Source organism: Populus trichocarpa, chromosome 6 (genome assembly GCF_000002775.5).
Source record: "Populus trichocarpa isolate Nisqually-1 chromosome 6, P.trichocarpa_v4.1, whole genome shotgun sequence".
Classification (NCBI taxonomy): Eukaryota; Viridiplantae; Streptophyta; class Magnoliopsida; order Malpighiales; family Salicaceae; genus Populus; species Populus trichocarpa.
The window spans coordinates 1,292,159-1,315,633 of NC_037290.2; the positions used below are offsets into that span (position 1 = coordinate 1,292,159).

Here is a 23,475-nt window from a genome sequence, read left to right on the forward strand (position 1 = left end):
TTCCAACAAACATGAGTTAAACTCCTACACTCAGTTCAAAAAAGGTATACACCGTCTCCAGCATGTGGGGTCCAAAAATGAGTAACAACACCATGCATGATATTCAAAAACCCTAAAATTCCTTGCAATACAACATTGTTGCACACATGAGTTTTCCAATAAGAATTGAATTGATGATGATAGAGTGATGGTGATGATATTTTGATCACATGATATATTAAAAAAATTAAAAAAAAATGTTGTTTTATTTTTTAATTACGTATAGTAATTATTAGCCATTTAACTTGCGATTCTCTGTGAGTACGTTATAATTTTTTTTAAAAATATTAGGTGGTTATTTAAAAAAAATTCAAGTATAAATTAAAAGGCTTATACAAGCATTTAATTAAATAAAATAATAATCATTATGATTGATTTTTTATTATTATTAAAGCATGTCGTTTTATTATTTAAAATTGATCCGATCAAGTTTTGATAGGAATTAAACAAGCAAATTAAATTATTAAAACTTTTGTTGGATTAATCGAGTTTAGTTACATCAATATTTTTTTTTTTTTTGCTTCAACTTGAAACTTAACCCGAGTCCTTTTTAAGTCATAAATTTTATGAATCAACGTATAATTAACAACTATTACTACTGTACAAGTCAATGGAGATTTCCATAACCCCTTCAAAATCTCCATTGCTTCCTTACATTTTCATTGACAGCTCGCTAACCTATCCCATGGTAGCATTCTTCTTCTGTCATCCCCACCAATTAATTAATGTGTAAAGGAGGATAGAAAAAATTTAAAGGAGCATTTGTCTTCCTTATATGAGTTTATTTGTAAGGTTTTATGGAATGAAAAATATATTATCTTCACCAGTCTTTAATTAGACGTCTTGCGAAACAAGTTGCTTACTGACTGTGTTCACGGGGAAGCAAATTGGAACCCCAACTTGAATGTTTTTCGTGATTGGTTTGAAGATTCAAGAGAGTGAAAAGAGTTTATTTATAAGGTTTTATGGAATAAAAAATATATTATCAATTAATTAACAAATTTGCATTGGGATAATACCATAGCAAGTCTTTAGACGTCCCGTGAAACATATTGCTTACTGACTGTGTCCACAGGGAAGCAAATTGAAACCCCAACTTGAATGTTTTGCGTGATTGGCTTGAAGATTCAAGATAGTGAAAAGAGTTTCTCCTTGAAGACTTTGTTTGAAAAATGATTTAAGATCTATTTGGGGTTTTTATTTTATTATATTTTGGATGGATAGCTAGTTTGGCGCTTTTATGGAGTTATAGAAGTGAGGTTTTGGGTTTCTATTTTATTATTTTGAGTCTGATTAGAAACACGGGCACCACTGCGATGTAATATTTGTTTTTAAATCAAAAATATATTTTGATGTTTTTTATTTGGAAACATGAGTCGCACCGCAATCATGTGTGCATTTCAAACATCAGCTTTTAGCACATTTTATTTTTGATTCCTAGATTAAAAGATTCTGTTTTTTATTTAATTTTTTTAAAAAAAATTAATTATTTTTTGTATTTTCAAATAGTTTTAATGTTCTATATCAAAAATAATTTTATCTGAAAAGAAATATTATTTTAATATATTAAAAAAAAATATTTTAAGAAAACCATCTTTGCCAAAGTACGGTCGAATGATGTTGTTTCTGGGCATTTCATCCGGCAAAAATGACTAGAGAACTGATGGAGGGGGGTTTTTTGAAACAAATAATAGCACTTTGGAAGAAAACATCCAAAGGGACAAAATCCTAGGACTATACAAGGATAAGATAGCATAAAAAACAAAGACTTGGTAGTAAAGCCTCCCATATTTGCTGACCAAACATGTAACATGTAAGAAGCCATCAACCATGGAAAAACTGTGACCATTGACTTGAAAATACTAGCTGGGCACAAAGTCGCGCATCATCTAGATGAAAGAGGTCAAAACAACAGCTAGCAGCAACACGAAAGGGATGATATTATAAACACAACAACACAAAGGCCCATCATGACCCCTTTACATGAACTTGATTTCCCTTTACATGATTGTGCATGTCGGGGGGTAGTACTCTTCACAAACATATGCACTTCTGCACACATAGTAACCCCTACTTCGGCAACTACAGCATCCATCTCCCCATTTATCACACTCTGAAGGTACATGACAATATGGAGGGACTGTTGGCATACAAAAGTGATGACAACATGGGCCTCGGCGGCATTTTTCACAACATGTGCATGGTTTTGGTTCTGGTTCTTTTTCTGGTTTTGGTTCTGGTTTTTTTTCTGGTTTTGGTTTTTCCTTCGGAGGCGGCTTGATCTCAACGCACTTGACAGTTCGACCTCCTTTGCTGTATATTTTTTTCTTGATCTTTTCAGGACAGCAACCCACCACAGTGATTGTCACTGTGTTTTCCTTCTTGTCATATGTCTGGTTCTGGATTTCTATTGTTCATTAATTAACATCATCAAATCCAAAAAACTTAGTCACTTCCTTTGGTAATAAAAACAACTCAAACCTAGCACTGTTTTTAAAGAGAAAAAAAGAAAGACTCACGAGGGATACCACACAGTACTTTCTTGATTTTCTTGTGGCATTTTTCGCATCCAAGGTCAACCACCTTGATCACCATCGTTGTGACTTTCTGTAACAGTACTAGTTAGTGCATGCATTTCATATAGGACCTCACCATGATTAATCCCAATAGAAAAACAAAGAAAATCTCAGGATAAATTTATAGACAGAAAGATTGGAAGAACTCAAAACATGTTCTGACATGGAAGAATCCGCTGTAGAGATTATATATCAAGAACTTGTACATATATAGGACATCCACGTAAAAAGAAGAAAAAGGCCAAAGAGGATGCATTAAAAGGTAAATCAACACATACAAATATATATCATACCGTTTCTACCATGGTTTTGTGTATGCTTTGATCCGATGAGACGATGGAAATATGGAGAGTATATATATAGAGGTGGGGGGCGGGGCGGGGCGGGGCGGCGGCTTAATTTAATTAAGATAAATGCATGGTTACATCATAGGCAGGAGAGATGTGAGGCCTTAATTTAGTTGTCCTTGCATTTTTAGACCAATAAGATGAGGAAATGTGTGGACTTGGGAGTGGAAACTTGATGCAACCATCGTAATATCATATCGTCGCTGCTGACCCAACAATCTTTCATCAGCCACAGATAGTTTTGATGTTCACATCTCACCTTCTATTTTGTTAATCAATTCCAAGGTTAACCTAATACACTAAGAAAAATTATTTTTCTTAATGTATGAGGTTAATATAAAGGATTGTTTCTTAAAATTATTGAAAATAAAAAATCTTTCTACATATAAAATGGTTATCTATACTGTGAAAAAAATAAATATAAAATAGAGATGTTTAAAAAAATTAACTCTTTTATAATATTTGCATTATCTAATTTGATTAAAAATCTAAGAAATAACTATCAGGGGTCAGGAAACTCAACCTAGCATATATATATATATATATATCTTATAATAATAAACTTAAATATTTGTTGTTATATGTCTTGTTATTTATTTATTTATATTTTTTCACAATTGATTCTTTAATTTTAGTTAATTGATTTATTTGATATATTAAATCTAAATTATTTGTTAAAACTTACAGCACATTTTAAGCTAATTTATTGACCATAAATCTTATTTCTAATTAAATTTATTCCATAAAAATTAGTAATATAAAGTATATATATAATATTCATAAAATATTTAACCTAGCAAGTTATATCCAACTCGATCGTGTATAAATAAAAATTAAATACGTGGAATTTACAAAACATTAAAAATTGTGTTGGAAATATCAAACATACTTCACCGAATGATAGTTATGAACACCGCTAATATAAATGTTGTATTGTATCTATCCTAAGGTACATTAGGTTGGTGATGTTCATTTATGCTTCATGCACGCCCAACCCCCAGCACATGGCATGTGTCCCAAGTGTTTTATAAAATATTAATGAGATTTTTAGAAATACGGTTGTATTTATAATTTAAAATGTTTTTTTAAAAAATATATTAAAATAATATTTTTTTTTATTTTAAAAAAATTAATTTAATATTAGTACATCAAAGATATGAAAATACATATAAAAAATTAATTTTAAATAAAAAATAAAGAAATGTTTTTAAATTTAAAAAAAAAAACACTGTAACACGTTTACAAACATCCCTAATTCCTTATCCTTCGCTGTTATAGTCATCATTGGGTTTCGAATTCCTATGGAATGGCATTTTTTATATATAATTGTGATTTTTTTTATATTTCATGCTGTCCTTTTTAAAATATATATATTCTTAAAAAAAATATTAAATTAATAAACATCCTCTTGAGCATTTATATCGATTTGAAAAGGAGAAAGAGACAGAAGTGGTTAAGCGACGATGATAAATAAATGGTGATACAAAAGATTAAAGGAGTGGCTATCTGCCAATTGCTATGTGCCAAATTTTATGATGCGTATGTTTCAAGGGAGTAGTTTTTGAAAAATTATTTTTTTAATTTTTTTATGTTTGTTTTTCATTATAAAAATTATTCAATAAAAAATATTTTTCAATCAAGGCCCCGTTTGTTTGCAGGAAAGTAGTTTCCTTTTGGAAAGTGAATTCCGGGGAAAGTGAATTCCGGGAAAGTATTTTCCGATGTTTGGTAGTCTAATGAAAAATAAGTTGGAAAACACTTTCCAGTGTTTGGTTATGTTATGGAAAATGAGCTGGAAAATAACTTATTAATGTTTTATTTTTTCAAGTTTATTAAAATAATAAGGAACAAATCTTACAAATTAAAAACTTGAATGAGAATTAAATTGAAAAAAAATATAATTTCATAAATTATCTCAAATAAAATAAATAATAATCAAAATAATAGAGATCAAATCTAAAAAATTAAAAAAAATAAAAGGTGAAGAAATTAAAATAATAATAATTAACATTTCATAAATTATTTCAAATAAAATAAGTAAAAATCAAAAGAATGAGGACCAAATTTGATAGATAAAAAATTTCAATAAAAAAATGATAAGGAAAAAGCAAATAGCAATTATAAAAATAAGGACCAAAATTAATATAAAAATTAAATTTTAAGAGATGAAATTGAAAAATAAATATTCAAAACAAATTATATATAGCAATCAAAAGTTTGAGGATCAAATTTGATATAATCAGCAAATAATGACATTTCTAAATTTTTCACAACTTCCGGAAAGTGTTTTCCGCCCAAATTTTTCAGGAAAACACTTTCCTGAAAACCAAGCCAAATTTTCCTTTGACTGGAAAGTGTTTTCCGTTGACCAACTTTTCCAATGGCAAACAAACACAGGAAAGTTTGGAAAGTGGTTTCCCGGAAACCACTTTCCGGAAAACAAACACTGCCAAAAAGGAAAACACTTTCCTAGAAATCAAACCAAATTTTTCTTTGACTGGAAAGTGTTTTCCGTTGACTGAAAAGTGTTTCCGTTGACCAGAAAGTGTTTTTCGTTGACCGGAAAGTGTTTTCCGTTGACCAACTTTTCTAATGGCAAACAAACACAGGAAAGTTTGGAAAGTGGTTTCCCGGAAAATGAATTCCGGGAAACAAACATGGCCCAAATAAAAATTTAGCTTGGTTTTCAGAAAAGTATTTTCGTTTTATTTTGGGCCAAAATATTTTCTGGAAGTTGTGAAACATTTAGAAATGACATATTATTTGTTGATTATATCAAATTTGGTCCTCAAACTTTTGATTGCTATATATATTTTGTTTTGAATATTTGTTTTTCAATTTTATCCTTTAAAATTTAATTTTTATATTAATTTTGGTCCTTATTATATTTTTATAATTGTTATTTGCTTTTTCCTTATCATTTTTTAATTGAAATTTTTTATCTATCAAATTTGATCCTTATTTTTTTTATTGTTATCTATTTAATTTGAAATAATGTATGAAATGTTAATTATTATTATTTTAATTTCTTCATCTTTTAATTTTTTTTATTTTTTAGATTTGATCTTTATTATTTTGATTATTATTTATTTTATTTGAGATAATTTATGAAATTATATTTTTTTTTAATTTCATTTTTATTCAATTTTTTAATTTATAAAATTTATTCCTTATTATTTTTATAAACTTAAAAAAACCCTACTTTCTAATAAACAAACAGAATTTTAAAAGTAGGTGATATAATAATCACACAATCTAATTTGAAATTTGTGTCTCCACAGGTCATGAAAGTAAAGAATCCAAAGAAAGCCATGGACCAATTCATTATCTAAGTTTTCTCTATGACAAACTGGGCTTCATTAATACTGGGCTTAGCCCATGTCTTACAAGGCATATTAATTAGCCCATCACTTACATGGCTATACCTGGACTGGCTACAAGCCCAGAGGCTAAAACAGGGCTGCAAGTAACGCCTTATACAGTTTATACAGGGCTATCACTTCGCGCTACAGGTTAGATATTATTATTTTTAATAAAAATAATAAATAAATAGGTTTTTTCATTATATCTTTTAATGTAAGAAATTATGATTATAAATATAAAAAAAACCTATATATACATTCAATTAAATAAATTAAGAATTATTTGTACCAATAAAAAAAATTATTAATAATAACTAAAGACTAAATTTAAAAAATTAAGAGATAGATTTATATTAATATATTTAATCTAGTAACATCAACTATATATCTGGTTGTGTTTGATAACTTTGTTTATTAGACTTAATCTTCTATTTAATTAAACAATAATAGAAATTGACACACATAAAAATAATTAAATAAAATAAACAAATAAAATTTATATAAGGTTGCATAAATTATAAAAATAAATATTATTATTTTATGGAAAAACCAACTAAAAACTAAATAATCAAGTTAATTGCGGTTGATTTTTTATTATTATTCAAGCATGTCGTTTTATTATTTAAAACAATGATGTTGATCCAGTTAAGTTTTAATAGGAATTGACCGAGTAAATCAAATTATTAATAACATAGTCGGATTAAACGAGTTTAGTCACATCAATATTTTTTTTTTTAGTTTAATGTGGGTGTCCGGGCCAGCTTGCGCGCACCTCGACTAATCCTACGGGCCCTGAAGTTAACAACCATGTAAGCCTCCAGTGGTCATCATATGAGCAACCACAAAGCTCGAACCTAAGACCACAGAAGGAACAAACCTCTTGGTCCCAACTTCTTACCACTGGACCACCATCTAGATAGTTAGTCACATCAATATTTTGTTTTTGCGACATTTTTAAATCAAGAATTTTATGAATGAACCAATAGGGTATAATTAACAACTATTCCTTCCATACAAGTCAATGGAGATTTCCATAATTAACCCCTTCAAAATCTCCATTGCGTCCTTACATTTTCATTGACAGCTCGCTAACCTATCCCCACCAATTAATTAATGTGTAAAGGAGCAGGAAACGAGTCAAATAACGTCAACCAATTATAATCTCCAGATTATAAGATAATAATCCAAATTCCATTATCTCGTATGGATCATGAGGCATGGCTGAGCTTGCACCATTTTTTCCAGGAAACAAGCATGATCACGTTTACACCACAGAAGCAATCAAACGATATTCAAGGATTGAAGAAAGCAATTGAAAGTGAAAGAAACGGAGGTGCACGCACCAGCACCATCACCATCACCATGGAAAATGGAACCTTTTGCTTTTATTTGCAATAATTGTAAGTACTTTCGTGACCCTTCAATAATATTTATACATCTCACCAACCTTGTTGACCTTATTGTTTAGGCCATGTTTGTTTCCCGGAATTCACTTTCCGGGAAACCACTTTTCAAACTTTCCTGTGTTTGTTTGCCATTAGGAAAGTTGGTCAACTGAAAACACTTTTCGGTCAACGAAAAACATTTTCCAGTCAACGGAAACACTTTTCGGTCAACGGAAAACATTTTCCAGTCAACGAAAACACTTTTCGAATTTGGTTTGGTTTTCAGGAAAGTGTTTTCCCTTTTGGCTGTGTTTGTTTTCCGGAAAGTGATTTCCGGGAAACCACTTTCCAAACTTTCCTGTGTTTGTTTGCCATTAGAAAAGTTGGTCAACGGAAAACACTTTCCAGTCAAAGGAAAATTTGGTTTGGTTTTCAGGAAAGTGTTTTCCTGGAAAATTTGGGCGGAAAACACTTTCCAGAAGTTGTGAAAAATTTAGAAATGTCATTATTTGCTGATTATATCAAATTTGATCCTCAAACTTTTGATTGCTATATATAATTTGTTTTGAATATTTATTTTTCTATTTCATCTCTTAAAATTTAATTTTTATATTAATTTTGATCCTTATTTTTATAATTGCTATTTGCTTTTTCCTTATCATTTTTTATTGAAATTTTTTATCTATCAAATTTGGTCCTCATTCTTTTGATTGTTACTTATTTTATTTGAAATAATTTATGAAATGTTAATTATTATTATTTTAATTTCTTCACCTTTTATTTTTTTTTTAATTTTTTAGATTTGATCTCTATTATTTTGATTATTATTTATTTTATTTGAGATAATTTATGAAATTATATTTTTTTTCAATTTCATTCTCATTCAATTTTTTAATTTGTAAGATTTGTTCCTCATTATTTTAATAAACTTGAGAAAAATAAAACATTAATAAGTTATTTTCCAGCTCATTTTCCATGACATAACCAAACACTGGAAAGTGTTTTCCAACTTACTTTCCATTACACTACCAAACATCGGAAAATACTTTCCCGGAATTCACTTTCCCGGAATTCACTTTCCCCGGAATTCACTTTCCAAAAGGAAACTACTTTCCAGCAAACAAACGGGGCCTCACATAAGATGGTCTCTCTGCGTAAAATATTATAAATTATATGAGTTTATCTATAAGGTTTTATGGAATGAAAAATATATTATCAATTAACAAAATTTGCGTTGGGATAATACCACCATAGCCAGTCTTTAATTACACGTCCTGCAAAACCTTATAATATTTCTTGAATTTTATTTCTTGGGGTTTTTATCTTATAATATTTTGGATGGATAGCTATATAGTGTGGCCCTTTTTAATGGAGTTACAGAAGTGAGATTTTGGGTTTTTATTTTATTATTTTGAGTCTGGTTAGGAATAAGGGCACCGCCAACGGTGCAACCTGTGTTTTTAAAACTAAAAATATATCTTGATATTTTTATTTGAAAGCACAAGTCGCACCGTGTTATGCATTTTAAATAGTAATTTTCAGTGTATTTTGTTTTGGATACCTAGATTAAAATATATTTTTTTATGTGTTTTTATATAATTTTAATGTGTTGATATAAAGAATAATTTTATTTTAAAAAAATATTATAAAAAAACCATCTTTGCCAAAGTACGGTCGAATGATGTTGTTTCTGGGCATTTCATCCGGCAAAAAATGACTAGAGAATTGATGGAGAGGGGTTTTTGAAACAAATAATAGCACTTTGGAAGAAAACATCAAAAGGGACTATACAAGGATAAGATAGCATAAAAAACAAAGACTAGGTAGAAAAGCCTCCCAAGTCCCATATTTGCTGACCAAACATGTAACAAATTAAGTCGTGCATCATCAACAACAGCAGCATCACCAAAGGGATATGATATTATAAACACAACAACAATACTAAGGCCCATCATGACCACTGGATTTGAATCCAATGGTTGATGTTAGACGTTGACTCAAATCATCGGTCTTCTGAACTTTCCCTTTACATGATTGTGCATGGCGCCGAGGGATAGTAGTACTCTTCACAAACATATGCACTTCTGCACAGATAGTAACCCCTACTTCGGCAACTACAACAACCGTCTTCCCATATATCACACACCGCCCTTCTACAAGGTACAGGACAATATGGAGGTACTGTTGGCATACAAAAGTGATGACAACATGGGCCTCGGCGGCATTTTTCACAACATGTGCATGGTTTTGGTTCTTGTTTTGTTTCTGGTTCTGTTTGTGTTTGTGTTTTTGTTTCTGGTTTTGTTTCTGATTCTGGTTTTGTTTCTGGTTTTGTTTCTGATTCTGGTTTTGTTTCTGATTTTGGCTTCGGAGGCGGCTTGATCTCAACGCACTTGACAGTTCGACCTCCTTTGCTGTATATTTTTTTCTTGATCTTTTCAGGACAGCAACACACCACAGTGATTGTCACTGTGTTTGCCTTCTTGTCATATGTCTGGTTCTGGATTTCTCTTGTTCGTTAATTAACATCATCAAATCCACAAAACTTAGTCACTTCCTTTGGTAATAAAAACAACTCAAACCTAGCACTGTTCTTAAAGAGAAAAAAGAAAGACTCACGAGGGATAGCACACAGTACTCTCTTGATTTTCTTGTGGCATTTTTCGCATCCTAGGTCAACCACCTTAATCTCCATCGTTGTGACTTTCTGTAATAGTAGTAGTTAGTGCTTGCATTTCATATAGGACCTCACCATGATTAATCCCGATAGAAAACATAAAAACACGTCATGATAAATTTATAGACAGAAAGATTGGAAGAACTCAAAACATGTTCGTCAGACATGGAAGAATCCGCTTTAGAGATTATCAAGAACTTGTACGTAACATTTATAGGACCTCCACGTAAAAAGAAGAAAAGCCAAATTAAGAGGATCGATGCATTAAAAGATAAATTAACACACACAAATATATATCATACCGTTTCTACCATGGTTTTGTGTATGCTTTGATCCGATGAGACGATGGAAATACTGAGAGTATATATATAGAGGTGTGGGAGGGGGGGTTAATTTAATTAAGATAAATACATGCATCTGAGACATGTGAGGCCTTAATTTAATTGTTCTTGCATTTTTAGACCAATAAGATGAGGAAATGTGGACTTGGGAGTGGAAACTTGATGCAACCATCGTAAATATCGTCGTGCTGACCCAACAATCTTTCATCAGCAAGAGATGGTTTTGATGTGCACATCTGATCACCTTCTATTTTGTTACTCAATTCAAAGGTTAAGCTAAGGACAGCCGCCGGGGTTACAGAAATTGATTGTAACATATTTTTTTTAAAAAAATATTTTTCTTAATGTATTAGGTTAATGTAAAGGATTGTTTCTTACAATTATTCAAAATAAAAAATTATTCTATGTATAAAATGGTTCAAAATATCTATACCATGAAAATAAAAATCAATATAAAATAGAGATGTTTTAAAAAACCAACTCATTCATAATATTTTCATTATCTAACTTGACCTAACCCGTTATATCATATTATATAAATATTATAGACAATAGCTAGTTAAAAAATTTTAAAAATAGATATTACAGGTCAGGAAACTCAACCTAGCATGTATATCCTATAATAATAAACTTAAATAATTATTGTTATATGTCTTGTTATTTATTTATTTTTATTTTTTTACAATTAATTCTTTCATTTTAGTTAATTCAGTTAATATATTAAGCTTAAATTATTTGTTAAAACTTATAAGGGGTTTTAAGCTAATTTATTGAGAATAATTCTTAGTTCTAATTAAACTCAATCCATAAAAATTAGCACATATACTAAACTTGTAACTATATATAATATTTATAAAATATTTAACTTGCCCAGATATATCCAACTAGATCAAGTATAAATAAAAATTAAGTAAACTCTGAGTGGTGTAACTTAATTGGTCAGACCCTGAATTTGCTTTATAAAGATCACCAGTTCGAGTCTTACAAATCTCAGAGCTATTGAAGGTTTACATGGTCGTTAACTTCAGAATCCGTGAAATTAGTCGAGATGCGCACAAATTAATCCAGACATCCATATTAATAAAAAAATTAAATAAATTAAATTTATAAAACATTAAAAATTAAGTTGGATATATACAACATACTTCACCGAATTATATTTATGAACACCGCTGATGTAAAAGTTGTATTGTATCTATCCTAAGGTACATTAGTTTGGTGATGGTCAATTTTGCTCCATGCACGCCCACCCCCAGCACATGGCATGTGTCCCAAGTGTTTTATAAAATATTAATAGGTTTTTGTAGTATGATAATGGTTTTAATTTAAAGTATTTTTCATTTTAAAATATATTAAAATAATATTTTTTTATTTTTAAAAATTATTTTAACAATATTAGTATATAAAAATGATTTAAGAATATATAAAAAAATTTAATTTTAAATAAAAAGTTTTAAAAAATACAATTTTTAAAAAATACAATTTTTTATCACGTTTTTAATCACCAGTCATTCCTTATCCTTCGCTGTTATAGTCATCATTGGGTTTGAATTCCTATGGAATGGCATTTTTTATATATATAATTGTGATTTTTTTAATATTTCATGCTGTGCTTTATTAATATATCGATTTGGAAAGGAGAAAGAGACTGAAGTGGTTAGGCGACGATGATAAATGAATGGTGCTTCAAAAGATTAAAGGGGTGGCTATCTGCCAATTGCCATGTGTGGGCACAAGGGAGAGAAGGTAAAGAAAAAAATTGTGGGCACAAGGGAGAGAAGGTAAAGAAAAAAATTGTGGGGTCCAGAAAGAGTCCATGAGTGCAAAACTACAAAAGAAATTATCCAATCAATCCAACGTCCTAACCTATTATTGTCAATTTACAGTGTCGTGGAACTAAAAAAGAAAAAAAAAAAGAAAGACGATTTTACTTTGAAATTTATGCCACCGCGGGTCATGGAAGACATTATTCGGTATCAAAAATTATTTTTGTTTAAAATTATTTTTTATATATATTCTTAAATTATTTTATGTGCTGATATCAATAATAAATTTTAAAAAATAAAATAAAAATATATTATTTTGATACATTTCTAAATAAAAAGAACATTAAAAGTAATCGCTACTATACTCTCCAACATCCTCAAAGTAATGTTTGTTATTGTAATTCATTGTGTTTTTAAGAGTGTTTGTAGTTTAAAAATACATTATAATAAATTTGTTTTGATTTTTTTTTGACATCAATGTATTAAAATCATCAAAATATATTAAAAAAACAATTTAATACCTTTTTAAGCCAAATATAATTTTAAAACGCACTCAAACATAATTTAAACACAAAATCAAACGGATCCTAGAAGAAAGCAGTCATTGAACATTCTCTAATTTGATGTGGCCTCACCATATATAAATCGGGTTCCCATTAACTTTAAGCTTAGCTCGTGGCTCACATGACAAGACTAGGACTGATTATAAGCATAAGAGCTACCTGACGAGTCTCTTTTATGGTATTCTTGTTAGTTTATTATATCTTATAGTCAATCGGTTGGTTACAAGTAATATTATTGACACTTTTTCCTTTAGATTCCATTGTGGTGTATGATCCCTCCTTACTGACTAAATTTTGGCTTTACATTCTTGTGCTTCCGAGCACCCTAAATAATTCACCACTCCTCCATATTAAGTAATTGGGGCTGGTTGAGGATTTTTTTTTTTTTTTGTTGCTCTCTATAGACTAAAATAAGCTACCCCAATTACATCTGGTGGCGTCTAGCTCAACTAAAAAATTAGCCTCTTTGAACAAACTAGATACTTGGCTAATCCCCCGGTTTTTGGTATAAACAATGAGGGTGAGTAACTAATATAAGCAGTTAAACCAATCAATCGGACCCATCATTTGTCACCACAGCTCATAAGATAAGATGAATTGTCCACCCAATGAGCTATCCACCTGAAATTACTATGATAGAGTGCTTTATATTTTTTCACTCATGCCTTCTCATCTAGGTCATTCCACTCTTTGCTTCAAATCAGCCTAATATTGAACCACAAAAAAATTATTGAAAACTTCTCTCAATGTCTCTAAGTGATTGACTATCCATATAAATAGTAGAGGAACACAACACCATATCGCTCTTTTTCCATTCAGTATATAATGGTTTAGGGATAAGAGAGTTTTAGCTAAGATAACTGAGATGAGGTTATTCTTTATCCATTTATACTCAATGAAGACATTGACAACTTCAATACTGATGATCCCAACGGCTTCTAAAGGAAACAAAACTAACCTGAAGATGGCGAAATCAACTACTTGGTATTTCTCTTCTCCTAGCTTTCCATTATTTTTTATTTGTTTTTAACTTATTCTTAATCAACTTCCATTAAAATCCTCCATTGGACATCCTATATTGATCAACTTGGTCTAGATGCATTAATTTTTCGAACTCGACAATTTTGCTCTCAATTCTTTATCTAAAATATACTTTGTGAGGGTCATTTGTGAAGTTTAAAATATGGGCATACTTTTCAATGGTAAGGGTCATGCCAATGTCTCTGAAGGTGAAACATATATAGCCTAGATTCCAAAAATATATTGACTTGCTGAAATCTGAACTGAGATCCTTATTTGGTGGGCAATTCTCTCATTCTTTTTCTCAAATAATATCTCATTCACAGACCCCGAGACTGACAAAAGCTTCTTTATATTGTCCATAGAGTAATATACTTTGGTAATGTGCGATAGTTCCCCAACCTGGGTCCTTGGGCAATCCTCTTCAACTAAATGCATCATCTCGGATCTTTCCCCATACTCAGAGAAAGTTATGAAAGTCATGGTCTTAGCTTAAAAACCCTGCAAAGTTCAAGATTTTAATCAGGTTTGCCCTAATGCAAAATGAATTATTAAGGAGTTCATACCCTAAAGGCACGTTCTAGGTTATTACATGAGGGGTAAGTTTACTATATGATCTCAAAAGGGTTTATGATATGTCCAGTGACTACCTTTCATGAAGGCAGTATAAGGGTTTACAAGGAATGGTTAGGGCACAATGTAATCGTGATTATCAAGTAAAGGCTCAACTTATAGTTGGATATTTTATGAATCTGAATCTCGACTGAAAGTCATGAGACAGACCGCTACTCCCCACCTAACCTAAAATTCAGTTTATTAAAAAATTAAGATGCATAAAGGCATTAATCTATACCCGATATACTTATACATGAGAAATATATAAAAATATATGTTAAAGCAGAAAAAAGAAAATATGCATAAGTTAAATTAAACAGGCCAATAAAATAAATAGGCAAATAATCAAACGAGCAAAGTTCAGTCCAACCAGACAAGTCCTATGTGGAGTCACCATCCTATCGTGGCAACGTTGTATGGTGGAGCTGCCTACTGGAATTGAGAGGGTTTTGGGTTTAATCATAAAGTTATAATTATAGAGTTTAGAAGTCACCACCTAGTATTTTTGTCATTATAAAACCTAATGGTCTATGAGAGTCTGAGTAAAAGAATTAGTTGTGCAAGGGAAAGATGCATTACCCTTAGTACACCCTAAATAAGGTAAATTACATTGTTGATTGATTGTTTTTCTAGGTCATATTTCTATTCGTTGGTCTCATCTAAGATTCAAGATAAATCTTCATTCGTGAGGAAGTCTCTCACTTATTGGGTTAAACATTAATCGTTTTAAATACTTGAGGGTATATTTTGCAATGTAATTTTATACTATCAAATATTAAAGTCTTACAACTAAATTATAATTCTCTAGATAAAAAAAAAACTAATTGTTGTGAGATTTTTGGTATTTTGGTCAAACCCTAATAGATAATTATAAATTAGTTATGATATCCATTTTGCATTTTTAAAATACGATAAAAAAATGATTTTATCCTTTTTAGAAAATGTGCATGAAAAAACTTTAGGATTTGGCCATATGCATAAAAACAAAATATTTTTTGTTTTTGAAATAAAGGTTTTTTAATTTTTTTTGGATTTTTTTTGAAATTTCGAAGAAAATCAAATATTTTTAATATCAGGAATGTATCTTATAGTGTAAGTCTACGACCTGATATTAGGCAAAATTATAGGAAAAAACATGCGATGAACCCATAAATGATTTTAAAATGGTCCTTAAATTTTTTTAATTTTTTTTGTTTATTTTTTTAGGCTTGTTTGGGTAAACCTTAAAACAAAGATATATATATATAAAAAAAAAAAACATAAAGGAAAGGCATTATGGTGTGTTAGGCAAACACACCCTTAGTCTAAGAAATGGGTTGGTTGGGCCCAAGGCCCGAACTTGATCTGATTAGATTGGGCTGACTGAAGGCCCAACAATTTTCATTTTTAGGATGGGTTGCTTTGGCCCAAGTCCCAAGCTCGGCCTAGTCGGGTTAGGACGATTGAAGGCCCAACAATTTTTCTTTTCCTTAAAAAAAATTTGGCTAGACCCAGCCCCACCATGTTGGGTGGCTAAAATGGGCTTAGCCCATCTTGGCCTTAGCAAAAGCCAGTAGCTGCAGGACGTGAATTAATTCAGGTCCTGTATGCATTGAAGGAGTATAAACACATGAGAGAAAGGTGATTACCTAGCATAGGGGAGAAGCAACAATGCTAATACTGGTTTGTTGGCGTGGTTGAGATGTTGCTGGAGTTGTTCTCGGTATCGTTGCAAGAGGTTATTGTAAAGAGAAAAAAGAAAGAAAGAAAGCTTGTGATGCTGCTGCTATTTATGGATAAGATATAGGAGATGAGCTGGTTATCTTGGGTGGTTTAGTTAAAGGGGGTGGAGAATGAGACGAGGAATGGTGGTTGGTTGAGCAGTTAAAAAGGCTGACTTTCTAGGTTACTTTCTCTTCAGAGTTCTCCTTGTTTCATGCTCGAAATTCACTTATATTTATAAGGGATGAAAGAGAGACATCTTGTCTATTTTGGAAACAAATCTTAGCCCTTGATTCAAATAGAAAGGATCTTAATCATTAGCCCAAAGTCATCGTCATAAGCTATAAAATTTGGCTATTAAAGGCTGCTCGTGTTAGCCTCTTTAAAGTGGCGGTTATAGAGACAACCAGCCGACAAGAATTATGTTAGGGTGTAGTATGGTGTCAGGCTATCAGAGTAGTGTCTTGTTTGTCTTGTTTGGTGGAGAGATAAAACATTAAATGAAGATGATAAACAATGGTCAAATGACAATTCATTCAATATCCTTTTTTTGGTTTTTGTGTTGGTCAAAATAGCGTTGTTTTGTACCAAAACAAATTTTTTTTACATCCTTAGGGATTTGACTAAAATTCAATTTAGTCCTTTTATCTTTTGATTTTTTTAATTACATCCTTGATTGATTTTAAACTTTTAATTTTATGCAATTTTAACCTTGTCAAACTCAAATATCAACCCTGAAGTTTAGCACCTTTTTATTTTGATAATTGGTTTTGGATTTATACAAATTGATCCTCAAGTAACCATTAAACTTTCAATTTGGTTCAATTTCATCTTTGTTTTCAACCAAATTGAATCCTTTAAGTTTAACGCCTTTTTCAAAAAGGTCTTTGATTGTGAATTTCTTCAATTTAACCCTTAATTGACCATAAACTTTGATTTTCTTGCAATTTTATCCTTGATTTTAATCAATTCACTTCGTAAAAATTAAGTTTGGTCCTCTAAAATTTTAAACGTCTTGGTTTTTTACCAATTAAGTCCCAAACTTAATTTTTCACCAATTAAGTCCCTAATAAAATTAATTTGACCCATTAAAAGTATAATTAAGTCCTTGCACCTAATTAAATCTTTTAATTTGGCCCATGATTAAGTTAAATTGACCTATTAAAAATCTAATTAAGTCTTCAGTCTTAATTTTTATGCAGATTCGTCCAATAATCATTTAATTTGACTTTGAATATGTATTGTCTCTTTAGTCTTGGGTATAATGGGGTATGATTAGGCTCTCAATTTCATCCAAAACTATAACTTGATTCTTCTACATATTTGAAACCCTCCTCTGCCTGTTTTTGCTAAGTTATTAGTCTTCTTCTTATTATTATTTTTTGAAAGAAAAAAGGTAAGTTGGGGGGAAGAACCCAAAAAAGGGTTATGACACCTCTTATTTTTTTGTGGTTCTTTGTTAGACAAACAAATTATATAAATCACAGAATAGAGAGCTAGCACTCTAGGCATAACAATCCCTTTTTTCTTACTAGGGATTTATGAGATTTATCACTAGTGGTTCGTGTGGATTACCATTAGAGGTCAGACAATTAGACGACTTGTGGTTTGCGACAACTCAGCCTTTAAAGAATTATTCAAAAATCAAGAAGATCAAATCTTCAGGTAATAAATCCCTAAACAACTGTAGATCTGTTTAACAGGATCTTAAAAACTTTCGAATAATTTTGTTTTATTATTTTCACTACATGCATGATATTCAAGAACCTTAAAATTCCTCGCAATACAACATTGTTGCAACATATTATGAAGTTCTTATTTTAACACGTGAGTTTTCCAATAAGGATTGAACTAATGATGATAGAGTAATGGTGATAAAGTATTTTGATCACATGATATATTAAAAAAATTATAATACCATATTTATATGAATAACCAGTAGTTTCTTTTATGTTGATGTTAAGTTTTTATTATTGAAATAATAAATTTTATTAGTGTTTGTTTTTATTGTCAAAATGTGTTTTTTTTAAATTTAAAATTTTTGTTTTGCTTTAAATTAATTTTTTGTGTGTTTTTGGATCGTTTTGATATACTGATGTTAAAAATAAATTGTAAAAAATAATAATAAAAAATATTATTTCGATACATTTCTAAGTGAAAAGCATTTTAAAAAACAAAAATTACCACAAAGTTAAACACTACTTTAATATAAACATTTAGGGGGTGTCTAAGAGTATGATAGTGGTTGTTTTTTAAAGTGATTTTTACTTAAAAATATATCAAAATAATGTTTTTTAAATTATTTTTTAGAGGGGCAACTCAAAATGACAAAAATAAATTAAAATTATTTTTTAATAAAAAAATATTTTTTTATAAAACACGTTTTGCAACACAATTCTAAAGGGGCCTTCTTGTAAAAAATGCGTGCCGGTCTTTGATCGATACCGAACCAAAACGCAAACATGACCAATTATCATTTATCATAATATAAAGTTAAAGTTCTATTGGATTCCATTATCAGGAACGCTGACATGTCATAAAAAAGACAAAGCGATTCTGTTGACATGGCTATAAAAAGATGATGTGACATCACATGTCAATTTCTTTTATTGATTGAATCCTTACGCTATTCATTTTGTTTTATTTCCATCCTTTGCTATAACATCATTGGTCCAAATAATATTTTTGAAAAAATTTATTAATTTTTTATATAAATTAAATATTTATTAATATTTTAATACGATATATTAAAAATAAATTTTAAAAAATAAAAATATATTATTTTAATATTTTTATAAATAAAAAACATTTTAAAATTACCTATATCATGGTAATGGTTTTTTTTCAAAATACTTTTCACTTGAAAATATATTAAAATAAAATTATTTTTATTTTTTAAAATTTATTTTTAATATTAGTATATTAAAATAATTAAAAAATTTTAATTTCAAGAAAAAAAATTAAAAAAAATAACTTTTTTTAATATTTTTTTCAAAACAACGGGGTGTTAATGTTCTGCTAAGCTGGTCGTTTAAATACTGGTCGTTCATTATTATACATGCCACCTTTTTGGAACAAGACTGGAAAAAATCAATCAATAATCGCATGTCAAGTGTCTTAATTGGTGGGCCACAGCTCATTTCAAGCTTATAGGCGGTCCAGTCACCTACATAATATATCACGATAAACATGCCACCATATTCACAAATTAACAAATACTCTAAAACACGTGTAGATTTTTCACTGTAACAGGTTTTTTTTTTGTTTTTGTTTTTTTTATATGTTTTTTTCCCTTTTTTTTAACCCAAAATTGACTTTTTCTTTTCTTTTTTTAATTTTTTTTAAATTATCTTACTAATTTTTTTAAATATTAAGCTTTTTTTAAAAAACATTATGGATTGCTATAATATTCTCATACATTGCTTTTTTTTCTTTTTATGATTTATTTATTCTTTTTTTTTTCAAAATGATCTTTGTAGAATTTATTTTTTTTATATTAAGTTGGTTGAGAATTTAGCTTTGTTGTTTTTTTAATATGGATTGCTACAGTGTTTCTCCTATATAGTTTTTGTTTTGCTGCAATATTTCCCCACATATTTTTTTAAAAAATTATCTTTATCGAATTTATTTTTTCAATATTGAGATGGCTGATAATTTAGCTTTAGCTTTCCCCACATGTTTTTTTATTTTTTTATTTGTTTTTCTTTTTTTCCAAAATTGTCATTTTTTACATATTTTTTTTTGTTTTGTTTTTTTCATAATTATTTTTGTTGATTTTATTTTTTTAATAATGAGCTGGTTGAAAATTTAGTTTTTTAGTTTTTTTCTTTAAAACATTATAGCTTTCCCCACGTGTTTTTTTTGTTCGCTTTTGTTTTCTTTTTTTTACATGTTTTTTTTTCATTTTTTTACCCAAAATTGACTTCTTTTTTTTAAAAAAAAATAGTCTTTGTTGTTTTTTTTTTATTTTTTGAGCTAGTTGAGAACTTAGCTTTGTAGCTTTTTTCAAAAAAAAAAAAACACTATTGGTTGCTACAGTGTTTCCCTTATATGGTTTTTGTTTGGCTGCAGTGTTTCCCCCACATGTTTTTTTTTTAAATTATCTTTGTCAAATTTATTTTTTTAATATTGAGTTGGTTGAGAATTTAGCTTTAGCTTTAGTTTCCCCACTTTTTTTTTTCATTTTTTTAAAGTTTTCCCAAAATTGTCTTTCTTCTTTATATTTTTTTTCATAATTATTTTTGTTGATTTTATTTTTTTTTACTATCGAGCTGATTGAGAATTTAGTTTTTTAATTTTTTTCTTTAAAACACTAGATTGGTACAGTGTTTCTCTACATTGTTTTTTATTAAATAATTTTTTTTTCAGAATTATCTTTGTCGATTTTATTTTTTTCATGTTAAATTGATTGAGAATTTAACTTTGTAGTTATTTAAAACACTGTAGATTGCTACAGTGTTTTCCCACGTAATTTTTGTCTTGCTATAGTGTTTCCCCACATGTATTTTTTCCAAATATGTTTTTGTCAAATTTATTTTTTTCATACTGAGCCGGTTGACAATTTAGCTTTTTTTTCTTAAAACATCGTTAATTGCTACAGTGTTTTTCCATATGATTTTTTTTTATGTTTTTTTTTCAAATTGTCTTTGCCGTTTTTATTGCTTTTAATATTGATCTGATTAAAAATTACAACTGTAGATTTTCTCATGAAACACTATAGATTGTTATAGTGTTTTCCTGCATGTTTTTTTTCCTTTCGTTTTTTTTTATATTTGTCAAAATTATCTTTGTTGATTTTTTTTTATATTGAGGTGGTTGAGAATTATAATTGTATATTTCATCACAAAACACTATAAATTACTACAGTGTTTTCTTAAATGATTTTAATATTGAGCTGGTTGAAAATTAGCTTTAACTTTCCCCACATGTTTTTTTTTCTATTTTTTTAATATTTGTTATTTGCCTTTTTTTTCTTCCAAAATTGTCATCTTCTTTTTTTCTTTTTTTTGTGTTTTTTTTTCATAATTTTTTTTGTTGATTTTTTTTTTAATATTGAGATGGTTGAGAATATAACTTTGTAGTTTTTTCCTTTAAAATATTGTGGATGGTAACAGTTTTTTTTATATGATTTTTTTTACAAATCCACAATAATGCACAAGCATACCACAAGCCCGCGGCATCGCGCGGGCATGTCACCTAGTATTAATTACTAGCCGTTTAACTTGCTGGGTTATAATTCTTTTTAAAAATATCAGATATATAGATTGTTTCAAGTTTTTTTTTACGTTAAAAAAGCAAAATATAAATTAAAAAGAAATTTAATTAATTAAATAAATAAATATTTATGTAAATAAAAATAATATCATTAACAATAATCAAGAAAAAAACTGAGAGATAAAAATAAATTAATATATTCAATTATATAAAATGAGACTTTAACATAATTATGTTTATCGAATTTATTTATTTAAATAAATAGAAGATAAATTCATACCCTAAAAAAGTAATGACTTAAAAAATAAACATAAATAAAATTGACTGAATAAACTCAAGCTATAAAAAAATATTATGTAAGACCGAACACATCAATAATATTATTAGCCGGTACAATCAATTACATAATCTATCCCGATAAGCACGCCATCAGATTCACAAACAGTAATTATTAGCCGGTTAACTTGCGATTCTCCGTGGGCTATAATTTAAGAAAAACAAATACTAGGTATATAGGCTATTTCAAAATGTTTTTTATATAAAAAATTCAAAATGTAGATTGAAAAATATATGCAAGCATCTAATTAAATAAATTGATAGCTATTTATGTAAATAAAAAAAATTGTTAACAATAACCAAGAAAAAAAGAAAGAGAGATGAAAGTAGATCAATATATTCAATAACATAAGATAAGACTTTCATACAAATAAAATTGACTAAATAAAACCAAACAATAAAAATATTATGCAAGGTCGAACACATCAGCAATATTATTTAAAAATGAATACGTTTTATTTTAAAAAATAAATTGTATTTGAATAAAAAAATTATAGATGAATTAGAATAATATCTTGAAAAATCAAACAAAAATAGAAAAACAAAAACTTATATTAAAAAAAGGCATGCAAAACTTGTAACATAAATCATGAGACTGAGATAAACTCATATAAAAAACTTGAAGACAATCACAAAATTAATATTAAAAAAAACTAATGTAGAACGATAAAATTTTATGAAGCTGAATGATTAGTACTTAAAAGTGTATTTTTATCAAGGTTTTATATCATCATTCTGCACTTGAAGTATCAATAACTCATTAACTAAAACATATTTTATAATAACATATCTAATAATATAAGATACTTTTAATTTATGGTAAATATTCATCTTAAATGCAGGCCTATCACATAAATCAAAGGATTGATTGATGAGTTTAACTACTGAAATTGAGAAGACAAAGAGAGGGTTAAGCTTAGAAAAGAGATGTTGGTTCAGTCCAAACTGGAACACTGTTTAGTCATTGGGTCATATCTGGAGTTGTAGATCTTGGATTTCAATTTGGTTTACATGGCTAGAAAGCTAAAACATAGGCCTAAAACATTCATGAGAAGTCCAAGACTCAATTCTGCTGTTTGGAAGTTCAAATCTTAGCAACAACGGAGAAGTCAGAATCTGTCCTGCAGTGCAGACACTGTTCAGTGTTCAGCCCATATCTCAAGTTCTAGAAGTCCAAATGCACTGATTCTTTCAATTAATTGAATGATGAAATTGAAAGCAAATGAAACTTCAATAAAAGTGCCAAGGAGAAGAAAAAAAGGGACCGAAATGAAAAACAAAACATATAAGAAATTGCAATTAAAGGACTAAATTGAAAAAAAAAACTTTTACAAAAGGAATAAAAACGAAATAAAAATTAAGAAAATGATGATTGAAATTAAAAAATATATATGAGAAATATTAATTGAAGGACTAATTTGAAAAGAAAAGACCTTCTATAAATGGAAGAATAATGAAATAAGAAATAAAGAAAATGATGACTAAGATTGAAAAGTAAAGAACAAACAGGATAATGGTGTACATTACTTGTCA

General features: G+C 28.9%; 2 protein-coding genes across 7 annotated transcripts in view; both read right to left on the minus strand.

The window, feature by feature from the left end:
• The window catches only part of LOC18099774 (leucine-rich repeat extensin-like protein 3), a 121,072-nt gene that overhangs the window by 44,935 nt on the left and 52,662 nt on the right, over positions 1 to 23,475 (minus strand). The gene's annotated exons all lie outside the window — the stretch shown is intronic.
• LOC18099771 (protein PYRICULARIA ORYZAE RESISTANCE 21) lies at positions 1,790 to 10,817 on the minus strand. 6 transcript variants are annotated; one of them, XM_052453718.1, is made up of 3 exons: positions 10,689 to 10,786; positions 2,568 to 2,646; positions 1,790 to 2,446 (listed from the first exon to the last, which is right to left on the minus strand). In XM_052453718.1, the coding sequence occupies exons 1-3, from the start codon at positions 10,698 to 10,700 to the stop codon at positions 2,040 to 2,042; spliced, it is 498 nt and encodes a 165-aa protein (XP_052309678.1). In that variant the 5' UTR covers positions 10,701 to 10,786; the 3' UTR covers positions 1,790 to 2,039. The 6 variants fall into 6 exon arrangements, with proteins under 6 accessions (XP_052309678.1, XP_052309676.1, XP_052309677.1 ...); XM_052453716.1 differs by having other exon boundaries at positions 2,559 to 2,646; positions 10,689 to 10,784; XM_052453717.1 differs by lacking the exon at positions 10,689 to 10,786 and adding an exon at positions 2,909 to 3,037.